Source organism: Tauraco erythrolophus, chromosome 2 (assembly GCF_009769465.1).
Source record: "Tauraco erythrolophus isolate bTauEry1 chromosome 2, bTauEry1.pri, whole genome shotgun sequence".
In the NCBI taxonomy this organism is placed as follows: Eukaryota; Metazoa; Chordata; class Aves; order Musophagiformes; family Musophagidae; genus Tauraco; species Tauraco erythrolophus.
The window spans coordinates 78,107,480-78,124,913 of NC_141466.1; the positions used below are offsets into that span (position 1 = coordinate 78,107,480).

The following is a 17,434-nucleotide window of genomic DNA, read 5'->3' on the forward strand; positions in this document are numbered from 1 at the left end:
GCTAAAAAGTAATTTGTTTGATCCTCTCTTAAACGATAAACCATCTTTTACAGCTGCATTTTCACAATAGCTTCCCATATTTAGTTGCAGGAGCATATTCATTTCTGTTCAAACACTCAATGGATGTTTTTAAATTCCTCTCTTCTTTTTACACCACGTAAAAGTGAATCTTAAGACTTCAGGGAGAAGTATTTTTTTCACTTGAAGGTCTTTGTTATCTTACCTGTTGGAAGCAGCTGCGCACGCTGGGTTCAATGTTGCTGCCACCAAAGGCTGCCACTTCCCCAAGCTGCCGTGGGATCTGGATAGCGTCGTGAAGCAGCAGTCCCAGCTGCCTCTGGTCGCACATTTCCGTGGGGCCAGCCACCTCCTTGAAGAGATCTGCAACACCGACAAGAGGCACCAGCTCATTTCCTTTCCATATACATCCTTTTATTCAGTAACGCAGCAGCTTGAGCTTTGTAATTTTTGTAATCCAGACGTGGTTACAGATGGCCACTGTCCCCTTTACAACAGTTTACCGTCATCTAATTTTGGTTACTTTGACTATGTTTTCTTGATCTGTAACCACACAAATGAGAAAAGTAAGGCCAAATGAATGAAACTATACAGCTTTTTATGGCATCTCTTGATAAAACTGTATATTGCAGCTTCTGTTTTACCTAGGAGCAGCTGTGTGACAAATAAAAAGAGACACATCACAAACCAGGAATGCTTTTTATTCTAATCCATTGTTACTACATTGCCTCCCTAATATTTTCTAAGTTTTCTATGTTATTGCTAGGGAAGAAGAAAATATTATTTCAGAAATCCATATCTTATGCTAAATTTTATGCCATCCTTCAGTTGACTGGGGACAGGAGCATGTTTGCTCTGAACTGAGGCTAGATATTAGCACAAGTCACAGCTGGCCATATGAAATAGCTTAAAGCAAGAGCAGCAGCCAGCAAAATAATTCAAGCTTAACGTTAATCACGTTTGCTTCCCGGATAACCATGTCTGCTTCCAAGTACTTTCCTTTTACTGATTCCCTTTTCCTAAGGTAGATGTCAAGCCCTATAGTGTAAGTGGATGTTATGAAATGACTGGACAGAAAAAATTGAGGGATCAAAAAATTGTTCCAGATATAGACACTTACTGGGGAGAAAGATATTGCTTGTACCTACTTACAAGTCACAGCAAAGCATTGAATTAATAGGCCTGTCTGCAGTGCAGATAATATTTCTTAAGTGTTTTAACACATTTCTTTGATTGGAAATTTTTAATTGTTAAAACTTACAGCTCAAATTTTTAATATGTTTCTGCCAACACTACTTCATTTTTGAACTTTGTAGCTGTGTACATTAATATTTAGTCACAAGATGAATCTCTCCTGAAAATATCTTAAACATTGAGTTCATTTCAGAGATATTTTTAAATTCCGTGATTGGTATAAATTACAGAAGAAATGGAATTGAATTCTCTGTGTTCATTCCAGTTGGCTTTTACATTCTCCTCCTGCACTCAGTGGCTGAATTGGATTAAAGCTCCAAGTAATTTTAAAAGAAAAAAAAAAATGTATTAATTTATACTATTCCCCTACTTTTCATGTTTCCGACCAGAACAACCATTAATAGCTTAGAAATAAATGAAATTTGAAAATTCAGTCTGACTGCACTTCTGATTGAGAAACAGACAAGCTTTGCTCAGAAACACTCAAGAGAAACTCTTTTATTGCACTCTGTAAATTGTTTTGCTCTTCATTTGGAGCAACTGTCAAGCTTTGTCAACCTGCTTCTGAAAGTCTGGTCATACTTTTTTCTTGGCAAAGGGGACTGAGGCAGAAGAAAGGATTTTCACAAAATACAAATCCAGATGACTGAATTAATTTTTAGAGTTTCTTGTATTTTTCTTCCCTGGTTAAACAAATGCTACAGCAGTTTCAGCGCTTAGTGGTAAGAGAAAAACCCCACGGACAACAGCAGTGACAGAACTAGTGTGCACAGCTGTAGGCTCATCTTGACAATCCCAGATCCTGGCTAGCTTCCTCAGCTGCCATTGGGATAGTTTTCCAGTTTCTAAGAGTTGGTTTCTAAAAACGCAATCAGATTTCAAAAAAGCCTGTTTTATTCTTTCTGTTTGCATCAGTCTACAGTGGAAACAGGCACTAAAAGAAGAACACTTCATTAACTGCTGTAGCTAGGAGGAAGATGAAGTAATTTCCCATGCCTTAAACCTTCAGCTGATTGGGGAGCTAGTAAACAGAGGAAAACTGATGGTGCACGAGAGGGAATAGGGAGAGTGATCAGCTGGTGCCGATTCAAGTAGGAAATCAGCAAATACCTCTGAAGTGCTCAAACTTCTCCAAAACACTCCACTTAAAAAACAAATAAGACTTAACACTGGCAGCTGTGCCAAAACTTATGAGCATCTAACTGCAAGGGAGTTCATGGATAGTATCCTCTTTCCCCAAAACCCTCAAAGCCTTCAGTGCAACATACAGGAGGAGAAGATCCGCAACTAAAGGCATAGAAAGCCAAAATGTTCTTGCTATCCGGCCAACCACTGTAAAATAACCCATGAACTACTCCCTGGAAAAGGAGGCATGATGAGAGCAGCTCTCAAGTTGCAGACATGTGGGAGGAGGGCTCGTTTTAGGTCTGACAGGGTTCAGCCAGACACCATACTTGCCAGTGGGAAAAGGGACCATATACATCGCCCACCAGCAATGTCAGAAGCCACGAACTTTTATGAATGGAGTTTGTTAATATGTGCATACATATTATATGAGTTTATACGTAAAATACATTGATATAAAGGCTAAACTGTATAAGAGACTCTACCAAAAGGACAAGAATAATGATTGAGGAATCGAAAGAAAAGATTACTCAGAACTGAGCCATAGGAAAGAAACTGAAACAAGAAAAAAAAAATTAAAATCAGTTAATCCTAAATTCAAGTCAGCCTCACACTAGTATTTCGAGGATGATAGCCAGTGGGACTCAAACTCCAGCTTTGCTGGGTAACCTGAAAAAAATGTACTTGCTGGCTGGTATAGAAAGGGATACTTGAAAATGTTGAAAAGTTTATTAAATTCCTAGAAAAATGGTAATAATATAGTATGTAGTAAGATGTCAACAACGCATACTTTATGTATTTTGCTAAAGTTGCCAAGATATGAAATCACAAACCTAGCACTGTCAAACCTGAACCATCCAAGCAGCTCCAAGGAATCTAGTGATAAAGACTCCATAGTTACACCAAAATATAATCGAAAATATGCAAAATGGAAAACGTGCCATCATCTGTTCATGTGCACTGTTACAAAAAGGATATACATTCTTTTTTCTTTTCCTCCTGCCTTTTTTTTTTTTGAAGTATAGTTCCAAATGGTTTGAAAATTAACAACACAAAAATAACATTAAAAAAAAAAAAAAAAATCACATTCCCAGAACGTTGTACATCACTTGAAAATTGAGCTGCTCCCCAGCTGAGATTTTTCAAGTAGTCCTTTTTCACCTCAAATCCTACAGCTTTTATGCATTAAATGATACGACCCCAAATCTACACACTAAATAAAACTCCATGCATGTTTCCTGTTTCTGCTGCCAGTCTGGGCTTTCTGTGTTAAAAATGAGCCCAGGTAAGAGTGAAATGCACACAGATGTCCTGCCAGTTATTACACAGTGCTATGATTCTTCTTCACCTCTAAAACTGAAGAAAAGAGAGGGAAGATGAAATTCCTGCTGTCTCTCAGGAGATCCATACTCTCTGAGACATTGTTTGGCTCCTGATTGCATGATCAGGCATAAAACCTGTTGTGAATAATCACACACGCAGATTAAAATTTTTACTGTAACAAATAGTTGCTGATATGATTGACATTTACCTTCCAAGAACATTTTTCCACAGTATTTAGAAGTCCTGTAATAATGTATGAACAACTAGTGGTAAAAACGAGCAATGTTTTGTTTATTGTATTCTGAGTATTTTGAAACGAAACTACTGTTATCTTTTGTCATGTGCACTCTTTTTTTTCTTTACTTTTCCATTTTTTAAGGCTACTTCTATACCCATGAATTGAGCAGCGCAACCAGGGCGCAGGGCCAGGCACTGAATGCTGTCATCCATAGCATTAAGCTGCTAAAAGCGTATCTGTCATGCTTTTGGATCAAGGTCGACTAACTCTCGCTCCCAGAACAGACAGGAATGATGTGAGAGTAAGGTAGGGTCTGGCTTCATTTCTAATAGGTAGCTCATATGCATCCTTTCTCGCCTCAGGAAGTAAGAAGAGCTTAACATGGATACAGCCAGACCAGGTCGTTGGCCCCGCCAACAAAAAGAGGCCCTGGACTATTTGATCTACGAGCACAGAAGTGACCAGTTCACAGCAACTCGATTACATTTGCAGGTCCATTTTTATTCACAGGAGCATCCAGGTGTGTGCTTGAAGTTAAGCATGTCTTTAAACATTTTCAAGAATAGCCATTCTTTAATTGAGGCTTCAGTGTTTCTTCTAAAGTAATTGGGACTTTTTTCAATTAAAGATTCATTCTCATGTCAACCTTGAAGTCTAGCATCTTAAAAAGAAGCTTAATTAAATTAAAAAAAAAAAAACAAACCACCACAGAAATTTCTCTGGCAAAATATATTCAAATAATGTGTCAAGTGAAAAGATCCTATCTATACTGGAAATAAACATACAGTTAAAAAAATTCCTTTTTTTACTGGAAATTAATATGATTAAAGGCGGCTGTTAAAACCAAATGAAAATAATAATAATTAAAAAATAATATAATAAGGTTTAGCGTTAAAGAAAAAATATAACAAAAGCTTGATCTCCCCAAAAAGATACGAGAGAAAGACAAAGTTCAATTGTACTGGTAAACTGTTGGTTTACTGTATTATTTTATAAACCCAATGTCTCAGCAGCCCAGAAACTGTTTCTTTCAAGTTGATCCCTGAAGGGCTGGTCCATGGAAAGGCTGAGGTAGAAAACACTTGAGCACACAGTCTGGTTAAGCACTTTACAAAAGATTGAAGGGTTCATCCAACAGTTGTTTTGAAACAAGAAACTTGCCTGTTTTACAGCCACCTACTCTGAGAAGAGTATGCCTCTGAGACTACAACATTTAAGGCATGGTCTGTGTTCTGCTAAAGTCTCCAACTGCAACTGTAGGATGACTGCCATGCTCAGGGAAGCCTGGGATTGACAACGCCTCAGAAATGCTTAGAAGAAATATAACCAGAAGGAGAAGCAAATGTCAGGAGCTGGTCTGAAAAGGGGAAAAACCAGAAGGCAGGTAATTCATACTAAGCACCCATGTTTGGGAATACTACTCTTCCTTCCAAGTGACTTATTTTCCTGAAATCACTTAGCATTTCCATTATGGTTTTCACCTGAGGATCTGAAAGCTTAATAGATATGACAACATTTCTCTCAACAGTAGCGGATTACTAGGGTGTGACAAAAACCAAAACCAACAAGAGAGCTCGCACCAAAGATCAGTCTGTGACACAGCTGGTGCCAGAGGACTCCAAAATGCTGACGGCATGACCGCTGGAGGCCAATAACCAGTACCTGACACCGTTATTTCCTTCCTTCTTCCTCCAAGTTTCTTTCAGACTCAAGAGTTTTGTTTTGTGACAATTTTATGGTTCATAAGGACAATACAGCTGACAATAAAGACATCAAAGCCTGGCCCACTGATCAGAATGGGAGTAACAACAATAACAGAAAAGGTTGTGTTATCTGACTATTAGTTCTCTGCTTTGAGAAGCCGAGCAACTATGTCAGTTTCAGATGTACTTCAGGTTGAAGTTATGATCACTTGGTAAAAAAGTCTCCTGGAACTTTCTGCACTAATTTTTTAGGACTTTTCACAGCAATCTTCAGGAAAAAGGCCACCCTGGTTAAGCTGGTTATGCAAATCTGCAGCTGCCATCAGCTGCCATTTTTATTTTACTACTAGACACAAAGCAACACCACAAAAATGAATCTGGCCTTGTCATTTCCTCGTTCTGATTCAGCGTCTGTATTCAGTAACCAGAAGTATACTAATTAATTACTGATAGAAATTTAATGTGAGTTCATTCCCAGGTTTTGAGTTTTTTTTAAAACCATCTTTTGGTAGGGTTATCATTCTGCTATCTATAGCCTAACTCCTATACTTTATGAAAGTTTTTTATTTCACACCAAATGGCAGATTACCTCCTGAATTGTCATTTCTGAACAAAGGTATGTCTGTCAAGCTCTTTTAGTTATGGACTAATTCACAGATATGTCAAATGATATAAGGACACTAAAAAACTGAAAGCCTTAGCAAGGGCTCAAGTTCAGATGCCAAAATACGCCCCAATGCTTAAGATAACTGTACTTTTGCTCAGTGTTAATAACCAAAATTACCTACAAATTCTTCTAAGGAAAAGAGAAATTGTTGCAGAGCTCCAGTGGTACATGGCAAATACAGTCTCTATACATTTCACATGTGTTTCCAAAACATGTCAAGGAACTACTGCAATGAATAGTAATTTTAAGGTGACATTAGTAACACATAACTGTCCATCACCTAAGATGGTCTTACATACTGCTTAATCTCTTGTTCGGTATTTGTCAGGGGGATTTGCCACAAAGTTACTCAATTATCTTCTGGTGTTGCAATTATTTTTTTGAAATATTTTTATACTACTTAATCTTTCTCAAGCTTGTGAGATTACTTGAATCAACCTAATTTGAACTTTCATTGTAAAATTCTAGCAGGAAGCTCAGATAGTGAAAAACTGCTATTTGCAGAGTTCAGACCAACTTTTTCATAGACCACAAAAACAGTTGCTGGATTGTGATGCATTTCCTTGCTTTATCAGATATATCAATCTGTTCCAATCAACACCAACTTGGTTGATTTTTCCCTAAACAAATCACACACACACAAAAAAAGAGAATAGAATCAGTCAACCAGAATGCTTCTCTAGCTTCCACATGGCTACTTTCTCCTTTGCTTTTGTGGAGTGCAATACTGTGCGTTAAGATGATGCATAACTGACATCAACACTTTCCAGTCAGGATATAAATCCTACTTTCTCCATTGTCACTGATGACAATGAAAACAACAATTCTGTTTTATTTACAAGAAAACTGTCTTGGTACAGGCATGAGAAATGTTTTACTATAAATTTTGCTACGACGTGTGTTGTTATTGTACGTGACTTAATTATATGATGTAAGCATTTTATAAAATACATTCTTCCTTACATCTGTACTTCTCTTCCAGAAGGCCTTTAGAAAGAGACATCAAGCCAATTTTCAGGGACTGCACTCGAATTTTTCCAGTTCGGCCACTGAAATTACAAAGATAAGACAATTTAATACAGTTTAATTTTATTTCATTCCAACTCAAGTCTATTCAAAATGCAAAGGTATTGGTAAGTTGTACTTCAAATACACTTCAAATCTCAAAATAAATTAACACTACAAATCACATTAAGAATGCTTTCCTTACAAAAGCTCAGCTCGCCTTCTAAGTGGTGTACATGTCAAAACAGTTCGTATTACTTCAAAAGGGCAGACATTTAGCTCTATAAAGCTCTCAACATGATTTAATAATGTGATATACACAGAAAAAAATACATAAGCACACAGCAGGAAAGCATACTACCCAGTGTGAAAACAAGGACTGCAAAATAAAAACAAGTTTTCATATCAGAGCAATTCATTCATTATTTTCACTTAATTTTTTCCTTTACATTTAAAATGCTCTGATACACACACATACCAGGACATAAACAGGCAATCACATGTACTAATTAGATGATGTGGAGCTGTTGTTCTTTTTAAGCAATGTGACTTCAGGTTCATCTTGTCCAACATGAAAAAAAAAAGAAAAGCCCAACCCAAAAAAACACATATCAAACCTTAAGTACTTGAGAACAGATAAGTGGATACTAAAGTAAGTGATTTTAAACCTGCAAGACAAGCACTGTTCAAAAAGATAAAACCAAAAGCAATAAAACCAGGGTACATAGAAAAGGACAATTTAAAATTTTAAAAGATCAGTGCAGAAACACATTCTTAAAAGATCTATTGATATCTTCTTTCAAAGACCAAAAAACACCACACAATTTGTCTTTACATGAGACATGACAAACTAATAATGAGAATAGCAGTTAAATTGTATATATTATACACAAACCCCTGCATTTAAGGTTAGCTGGGTCCTTCACCAGCAAGTAAGTCAACACTAAAATTAATATCATCCCAAACATTACTTTGGTCCATTCTGTCATGCAGAAGTGATATATCCTTTAATTACTTCTGGAGTGGTTATTAGGTATCTCTTTCTGTTCTATCCATTCAACATATGGTCTGCTGTCTGATTTAATTCACAAATGTTGTACTGAATACAAAATTATTAATTTACTCCTGGGCTCTCAGTAAATTAGCCAAGTGCCTTACAAATATTAATGCATTTGTCTTCACAACCATCACCTTATCTAGTGAGACTAAACCGAATTATCTTCTTTATTCTAGAAGCCGGAACAGAGGTACCGAGAAATTATTGCCAAATTAATCAAAAATACCCATTACTTTCACTGCTTAGTTTGAAAATCAGGACACAATTTTCCAGAATGTTATAAAAGTGCCACCTATTTTACACATTCAAGCTTAGCTTCAAATTACCTCTTTCAATGACAGACACTACATCATTCTGGCATACCTTAAAACGTAAATGGTTCATTTTGCAACCTTGATAAAGTTCTTTCATTGTTCTTTCCTGTGCAGGGTTGTCTGTGTTTTAACTTTGTATTCAACGAAAAAACAAAGCAGAACATTCCTTTGGGTTTGATTTAACTCAGGACTGACTACAGCTTTTGTTTATTAAAGGCAGAAATTCAGAAAAACTTTGCAGCTAAAAGGTCAGGGTATGTATGTGGAGGCTTCAAACTTCTCCAGATTTCAGTAGATTGTTAGAGGGACTGTGGAAAACTTCCTTCACACAAAAATCATCTCCTCAATAAATTATAGAAAATAATTACAACGTCTGCAATATTACATGTTTCTAAAGAGCAACATATTGTCCTCTAGCCTTTTTCTTGGAAACAGCTAAATATTAGCACTGAAATTATAAGTAAAAAAACTCCACACCAAAACCAAACAAAAAACCCCCACCAAACCTACAGACTTGGTAGCGTTGACACTTCCAATTCAATGGTTTAAGTTTTCTCAGCTTAGAGAGTCACAAAACCACTGAGGTTGGAAGGGAGCTCTGGAGATCATCTAGACCAATGTTCCCGCTCAGTCAGGTAGAGCAGGTTGCCCTGGATCGTATTCAGTCAGGTTTTGAATATCTTCAAGAACAGAGACTGCACAGCTTCTCTGGGTAACCTGTGCCACTGTTGACCACCTTCACATTAAAAAAAATAATGTTTCTTATATGTTCAAGCAGAATTTCCTGTGTTTCAGCTTGTGCCCACTGTCTCTTGTCCTGTCATTGAGCACCACTGAGAAGAGCTCATCTTATCTCCATCTTCTCTGCTGTTCCCATCAGGTATTTATGCACATTTATTCTTCCTTCTCTGAGACTTCTCTTCCCCACGTTGAAGAGTCCCAGCTCTCCAGCCTCTCCTGATACATCAGATACTCCAGTCATCTTCATGGTACTTCACTGGACTCACTCCAATTTGCCCACATCTCTCTTGCCCTGGGGAGCCAAGAATTGAACTCAGCACTACTGATGTGTCTCACCAGTGCTGAGCAGAGGGGAAAGATCACCTCCCTCAATCTGCTGGGAATGCTTTTTGTAATACAGCCTGGGAGACTGTTGGCCTACTTTGCCACAAGCACATACTGCTGGCTCGTATTCAACTTGGTGTTCACGAGGAACCCCAGGGCCTTTCCTGCAAAGCTGCTTTCCAGCCAGTCATCCCCAGCTGTACTGGTGTATGGCATTATTTGTCCTCAGAGGAAGGATTTAGCATTTCCCTTCATTGAACTTCATGAGGTTTCTACTGTCCCCTTTCTCCAGCCTGCCAAGGTCCTTCTGAATGACAGAACAATCATCTAATTGTACGTATGTACAAACACCTAAAAATCAAGGTCTTACAGTGGGAAGGTTCAGGAAACTTTAGCGCTTGAATTCATACAGAATTTATGGGTCAGGTATTTAGAATTAAGTGCCAGCGCACTATTCAGATACACTTTATAGCAATACAAGTATGCTTGTAATTACAAAATCAATTGATATGACCACTTTAAGCTGGTCAGATATTTTTTGTTTTGATCGTGATCACGGGAAGTCTGAACCATTGTACCTCTATTAAACGGTTTAGAGCAAACTCACTCAATCTCAGTCAATACAACAGTGAAAGCCAATATAAAAATGGCACATTATTCACCTCTGACCTATCTTCAAGTACAAAACGGCAGAACAATTATAGCTGTTTGTCAGAAGCACTGTTCTTGTTTACTAAAGTCCATTTGCCCCTTTGGATATATCTGAGCCCTCTTTCCCCAGGCAATACAAAGTCTAAGGATTCATTGCCCTTATAGCGTGATGCTGACATTCTTCTCCTTCCCCAAGAAAACTGGAATTTTATTGCTTTAGTAGGGAAGGTGAGAGGAGAGGTAGGCAAGGGGCAGGAGGAAATTAAGAAATCCTTGTTTTTGCAGTTGATTCTGTTGTCTGTACACATGCACCAGGCAAGCTCTGGCCTATATGACTCAGGTATGATCTCCCTGTTGCATGTCATCCACTGCCACTCAGGAGGTGGCACAGAATCTAGAAGTAATGCAACTTTTAAACCTACCAAAATAGGTATTAAAAAAAAAAACAAAAACAAACAAACAAAAAAAAAGAGGTACATTTCGAGGCATAGTAGGAGAGTGGGTTGAAAGCATATACTAGAGAGGACTAGCTTAGTGGGCATGAGAGAGAACCATGCTGCACAGGTAGACAGGCTGCATTGGGATTGGACCACATAAAAATTTGTTGCATAGTTTGGACTCTCCATCCAAGCAAAGAACGACCATTCAGCTGTTTCAGAGAGCCAACACAGCTGCAGATAACTTCAAAGGGCTACTTTACATAAAAGCTGATGACTGTCACTACCATACAATAACATAAGCAAATGAGGAAAAAAAAAAAACCACGGTGAGCTAGAAATGGCTGTAGTATCAGAAGAAAAAGGGAGAATATTTTTATCCTGCATCATACTACAGGAGATACTGGAATTAGAGGATGCAGGAGAGGGAGGTAAGAATGGGTAACACACAGATAACAGAGGCAATAGATGAGCCACACCTCGTGAGCTCCTTTGCTAATAATCCTGTAACAACTGAACTCCAAACAAATGAAACAACTATGATTGCAACCTCACTACATCAGGCACAAGTTGTGTGAGCTCTTGGGAACCACCTAATATAGTTTAGCACTGCTTGGCCATATGAACATCTCAGCTGTGAAACAGCATGCTAAATCCTAAAACTAACATTTCTCTTTCTGCTCAAACACCTAGGAAATTAAATGACAGACATTATTACAGGCCTAAAATTATCTGAAGGTATATGTTTCCAGGAAAGTGAGTTTAGTGAGCTTTCCAAAAACGTTCCATAATCATGAAAACATCATATGCAAACTTTACGCCTTTCTCTAACATCCTAACACAGATTTAGGACTCAAAACTCCTTTGACAGGCAAACACAGTCCACACCATAGACACAACAGAGGCCCGTGACACTTGTGAATTATAAACGTACTAACCAGGATACAATTAGTATTAGATTCTTAAATGTAAGTGTACAAAACTATTGTTACCAATAATGGTATGCAAGTGTTCTGTAGCATCGCGATGGCATAGCCAGGCATAACATATGAGCATTTTACTTAAGTATGTGAACGTCAAAGGGGCAAACAGTAATGGGCACAGCTGCACACAGGAGCTAGCCAGATAACAAAAAGTTGCCAGATAGAGGACAAGATTAAGTACAAGAGATTGCAAACAGATATACACAATAAAGATGACTGGTAAATCAACAACAAAAAAAAGATAAGCAATATCAAGTCCAGAGGAAACTTATGTGTCCCGAGGGTGGAGGGTAACAGCATGAAAACATCAGGCACTAGCAAGGAAAACTGGAGAGGTAAGAAGAGGAGCCCACTTCAGTTATGATTTCTGCCAAAGAGCTCTCAAGTCTGGTCAATGTTGACATGACAATGAAGGACTACCAAGGGCAGTAGCTATCAGTTATCCACATAACCCAAAAACTGGAGGCAACCTGGTAGATCTCTGAAGGTCCCCACACATGTTTCTCTTTGATCAACCACAGTGGAGTCAAAGGAACTCATTTTCCCACCCTAGGAATGTCATGTCCTTCCTAGAGCTCTTCTTACTATGATCACAGCCTGCCAAGCTGTTCCCCCAGAGTCCTCCATGAATCAAGACAGCTATCATCAACACAGGGAATGCAACTGGAGTATGCGCAGAGTATTTCCATCAGCTACCATCAAAACCAAGGCATAAAGTTAAGGCTGATTGAGCAGGTCTCTCATCCTTCTGATTCCTCAGAAGTTCAGAATTTGCAGAACTTAACATGCTGGTAAGGCCTGGGTTATTAACTCAACCTGTTGTTAGAATTTGCCAGGTATATAAGTGCAACAATAAATAACAAAGTCGTAATTCTTCAGGAAAAGCCTGGGCCAGAGAGAATGATCATGAACGACAGCTTTGATCATATAGAAAAGGTTAGCACATGTGTAACACCATAGACACCTTTCCTAGACTAATGCACCAAAGAAATTAAATTTAAAAGAATGTATTATCAAAAATATTCTAACATTACAAAAATCAAGAAAATTTAAAATTTGAAATACAAGAAGTCAGATAAACATCGCAAGACTTTAAAAACAGTGCATGTAAAAGCTTCCTTATGGACATTGGATAATTTTGATTAAAATAATGAGACATCATTCACAATTAGTACATGTATTCTATATTAGGTATGACAGACTTTAAAATACCTAAACCAACTCAGTTCAAGGGGTGTTGAGTTATTTCATTAGTACTGAAATCTATCAGTCCATTTCCTATAAATGACTTTTGGAGATTTTAGCAAATTTGACAGTATATACTCCAGAACAATAACCATCAGCTATCGCTTTTGGAGGATTTAAACACATGCCTGGCCAAATGATTTCATAGTGCATACAATTTCCTTCACAGCTCACATTGTAAAACACAATACATTTATTTATAATTTCATTTAAGAAAACTCAGCAATCTCTGGACTAACCAAAACAATGAACTTTAACTTTGGAAAATGTTTACAGGGCAGATGCTGCTGCCTAGAACAACCTTTGAGTCCTTGAAGAAGTAAAAGTCACTGAGTAAATTTAATGTTTCTCTCCTCTAGTCAGCTTGAAGAATGAATCATTCCTGATCTGCCAGAAAATACCAGAACACAACAGACTTGCCTACTATTTCTAAAAATAAATTGGCTCTTTTCAAGGGCCAAAGACATCTGTAGGTAAGTCTGAAGAACTATCCAGTTTGCCATCAATCTGTGAATCAGTAATTAAATCTCAGGTTAATAGCATGCAACTAACAGATGCTTTCTGTAGGCAGTTTAACAATTTGAAATATTGTATATGCATAACACCAGTGCAATAAACAATGGAAATGTCAAGACACAAATTAGCTCTTTCCTAAAGACCAATTCAAAAATAAAAAAGGCAGCTCAAAATTGGTGCCTGTTCTTTCAGCTTTTTTTGAAAGGGGAGCAAGGAAACATACTGTAAAAGGTAATTTTATCACAGAAAACCTTCGTCCTCCATTTTTCAAAGTTTGACTGAAGATTAAAGTCTTTCATCAGCTTGAAAAATTATCTGCACTAAAGCTTTCAACATAATAATCAAGGAGAAATGGGAGCAACAGGAAATGTTATTGAAATAAAGGTTTGTTGCTTACTTCATGCATTTTAAATGTGAACAGATTAAGCAACTGACTTCTAACTGAAGTTGGGAAGCAAAGGTAAGCTGAAGAAAACATCATGGATTTGTGATCAATCTGAAAAAACTCAACAAGTACCTACAAAAAATTCTCCGACATTATTAAGTCTCTTGTTCTAAATAACCAATAACACTTAAGTCGAGCAATCCACTTGATCTACTGTTCTGTTTGCAAGTGATGTATTTATTCATTCGCAATACAGAGCTCTGCAAAATAAAAACAATTGCAGGAAGAAGTCCCAGTCATTATTTGATGGGGTCTCCAATTTTCCAGCAGCAATGGTAAGTCCAACTAGCAGAAATGTCACAATATTAAATAGTAATATTTGAATGCCAAAGCGTAATAGGTATTCAGCACATAAACGATAAATGCTTGTATATATTCTGTTCCCTCCTTTCCTCCCCTCTACCACAATATTTAAAATAAAACCAAAATAAAATAAAAATATCCACAAAGTATAGGACTACTGGTGTGTAATCCTCTGGGGGAAAAAAAGCTAAAAGCTATGAATTGTTAGAATTTGGCTCTAATTAAGTGAGTGAACATAGTGAAGATAATGCATACATCAAGAAGTAACAGCTCTCTTTTGCAAAGCCAGGTATAAGAATTACTAACATTACTCAAGAAATACTTTTGCTCTTTCCATCTTCAGATGGGCAGAAAGAAATTTCGTAACCAACCTCATGCTGCTTAGAAATTCTGATTTGTACTTTTGTGTATAACTCTGAACTAAAGCATATATTCAATTAGACACACTGAAGCAACCACTCCATGTATTGCACTACTGAGTCTTTAGTCAGCTCCAGAAAAGTCCTGATATGCCATTGCTCAAACAATGTAAGGAGATACATTACAGGGAATGGAGGAGCTGATGGAAACCAACTCTTTTCTCAGTTTTTACTACAGAAGGGAGATGAGAATAGTAAACACCACTAAGAATAATGAACAACAAACTCATGACTCAAAGGCACAACTAAATAAAAACATACTGATTGTAGGCCATGCAGGCTGACATCGTATGGGGCAGGGCAGAGAGGTCAGAGTTTAACATTTAGCAGAAGTGTCTGAGGGCTCAGAATGGACTAACTAAAACCACAAAGGGCTGCTGGAGTGGACCTTTTCATGCCCTCTGAGATTCAGTGCTCTCTCTGAAAATAGTGGATGTACATTTAAATAAAACCCTCAAGTTCTTACTGTTAGCATCCTGAAACGTTCTTGAGGCAAACTCACAAACCACTGGGGAAACAGAGCTTTGATGCCAGAACCAGCACAGGTGGATCACAAAGCACCGGCACTTAGAAGTGATACAAGGCAGGAGCTGCACACGCTGGAAGTGAGCCCGGACCAGGACACTGCTGAGCCTCCAAAATCAGAGAGGCTTTAGCGCCGAGATCAAAACAACCACTGCTTGACAGAGGATCCAGGACAGGGAGCTCAGCCAGGATTATGGCATGCAAGTGACTGAGTGTAAAGTAAATAACAAAACTGTTCCCACCTGCGGCAGAAATAGGATCTGATACAAATAGCAAATAACCTAAGCAATTTGGAACATTTACAGCAGGAACACAGCTAAAGCAGCGTATTTAGTTCTCTACTCACATATACACTTCCTGAAACCTTTCTAATGTTTCTTTGGTAAGCGCTGTAACATGTTAGTTCAGTGTATCAGAGCAAGATAGTGCAAGAAATATGTCATTTCAAGCAACAGCACTTTCATTACTGAGTCAAAATTATCAAAAGATATGACTTTTTAATTAAAAGAGCTTCTTAAGGCTTTATAATTTTTCTATTATCAGGACCATTTCTTCAAGAAAGTAACTCAGAAAAATATACAACAGTCCCATAAATCTAGCATTTTTGATAAGTCACGTGCAAATCTTAACAATTCTGTCTCTGTGGCTTATACTTTTTTTACTACTACGTTAAATTCCTAGGGTACACACGGTGAATAAAATTTTTTTTACTTACCTATCATATACATTGAGTAGCCAGTTAAGACACATGTCTACACAGAGAGGAACATTCACCATATCTTTGTGTTTCTCTTCAAGTCCACTGTAGATGGTAGTGAGGCAGCTGATCACATCCTGGACACCAATCAGCTGGTCGTTTTGACTCAATTTGTGCTGCTTGAAAACTTCACTTGTTGTGTTCAGGTCCAACAGGTCCACTAACAACAGATGATTGAAAAAAAAAAAAGAAATAAAGAAAAAAAGGCATGAATATAGATGCTCAGGCATAGCATTCACAACACTTGTTCATGTGCATATTGTAGCAAACACTGCAGACAATTAACCAAGAAGCAGCTTTCATTTAGTAACGTTACAGTGAAAAACTGTTCTCTGTTAGAAGTCAACGGCATTTTGGTACTATGTATTTAAAAAAATGAATCAACAAGAACACCATACCCACACTGCGCCGCTCAGAACAACATTAAAAAAGCACTGAAGTAGTCTGTGTAATAGGGGATCCCAACTTCAGATGTACGCACACAGGGAGTCCACCAGGCTTAGAGGGTTCTCCGCATTTATCATAAAGCAGAATCCCATTAAATGACTATCACTTTTGATTAAATGTAAAGCAAAGCAAAGTCTTAGGTAACAATGGTCTCTTAAATGCAGTAGGAATGTACTGAGGCCTGATTAACTGAACAGCAGTTGCTGAATTAAGACTTAAAAGAAAGCAGGGAGGGACATGGAAATTATTGATTGTAGTTTTCCAGAACAAAAAATTTTACACTTTCACAAAAAATATTTTGATCTCCTTTATTACAACACGTTTTCTGTCAGCAGCTGGTGATGCTGTGGATATCCCAGAGGTGACAAGGGTTCTGCCCGCAAAACTACACAAAACTGATTGTGGTTGTGAAAATCTGGTGTTTGCATGAAAATAAAAGGCTGACTGAGCTCTTCTAACTCTTTTACAAAACAAAGTGGAAAAGAGGAAACTTACTTTGGTGTAAAAGAAGGAAGAATAATGCAAGTCGAAGGGTAGTACAATCCTCAGTGACATTTTTTGTCAGAAGCAAGGACTTTACAAAAAAAATAGTTGCAATATATCAGTATGCTTGCTACAGTGTGTACAACATGAAGTATATTCGGAGCTCATTCAGAGCTGTTGAGCCAGTAACACATTTACACGATAAATGTCATCTCTCCAAGGAAATGAAACATGACAATCTCAGATGTGTTGTAAATTGCTCTGCACCAATAACGTTAAATAAGGACCCCAGAAGGGCAGTCTCTGCAAATCAGGTAAGCCTAGCTTGGGCTGGAAAATAAGTACGGCAGAAAAAAGCAGGAGCAAGACAACACTAACCACTATGAGCAGTTCTGTTAAGAACTCAATGGGCATCTCCCAAAAGATAAGGTTATGGGCCTAAAGAAGGTTAACATTCCCAATCCCATCTCCTCAATCTACCCTTCCTAACATCACTGTAAAATGAGAAATGGTA

The 17,434-nt window shown here is 37.8% G+C and overlaps 1 protein-coding gene across 1 annotated transcript in view; it reads right to left on the reverse strand.

Moving 5' to 3' along the window:
- The window catches only part of UTRN (utrophin), a 366,325-nt gene that overhangs the window by 40,591 nt on the left and 308,300 nt on the right, over positions 1-17,434 (reverse strand). The window contains exons 61-63 of the mRNA XM_086631518.1: positions 15,949-16,150; positions 7,232-7,317; positions 224-381 (exon numbers count right to left, since the gene is read on the reverse strand). Coding sequence (XP_086487644.1) covers positions 224-381; positions 7,232-7,317; positions 15,949-16,150 — 446 coding nt within the window. The remainder of the gene's footprint in view (positions 1-223; positions 382-7,231; positions 7,318-15,948; positions 16,151-17,434) is intronic.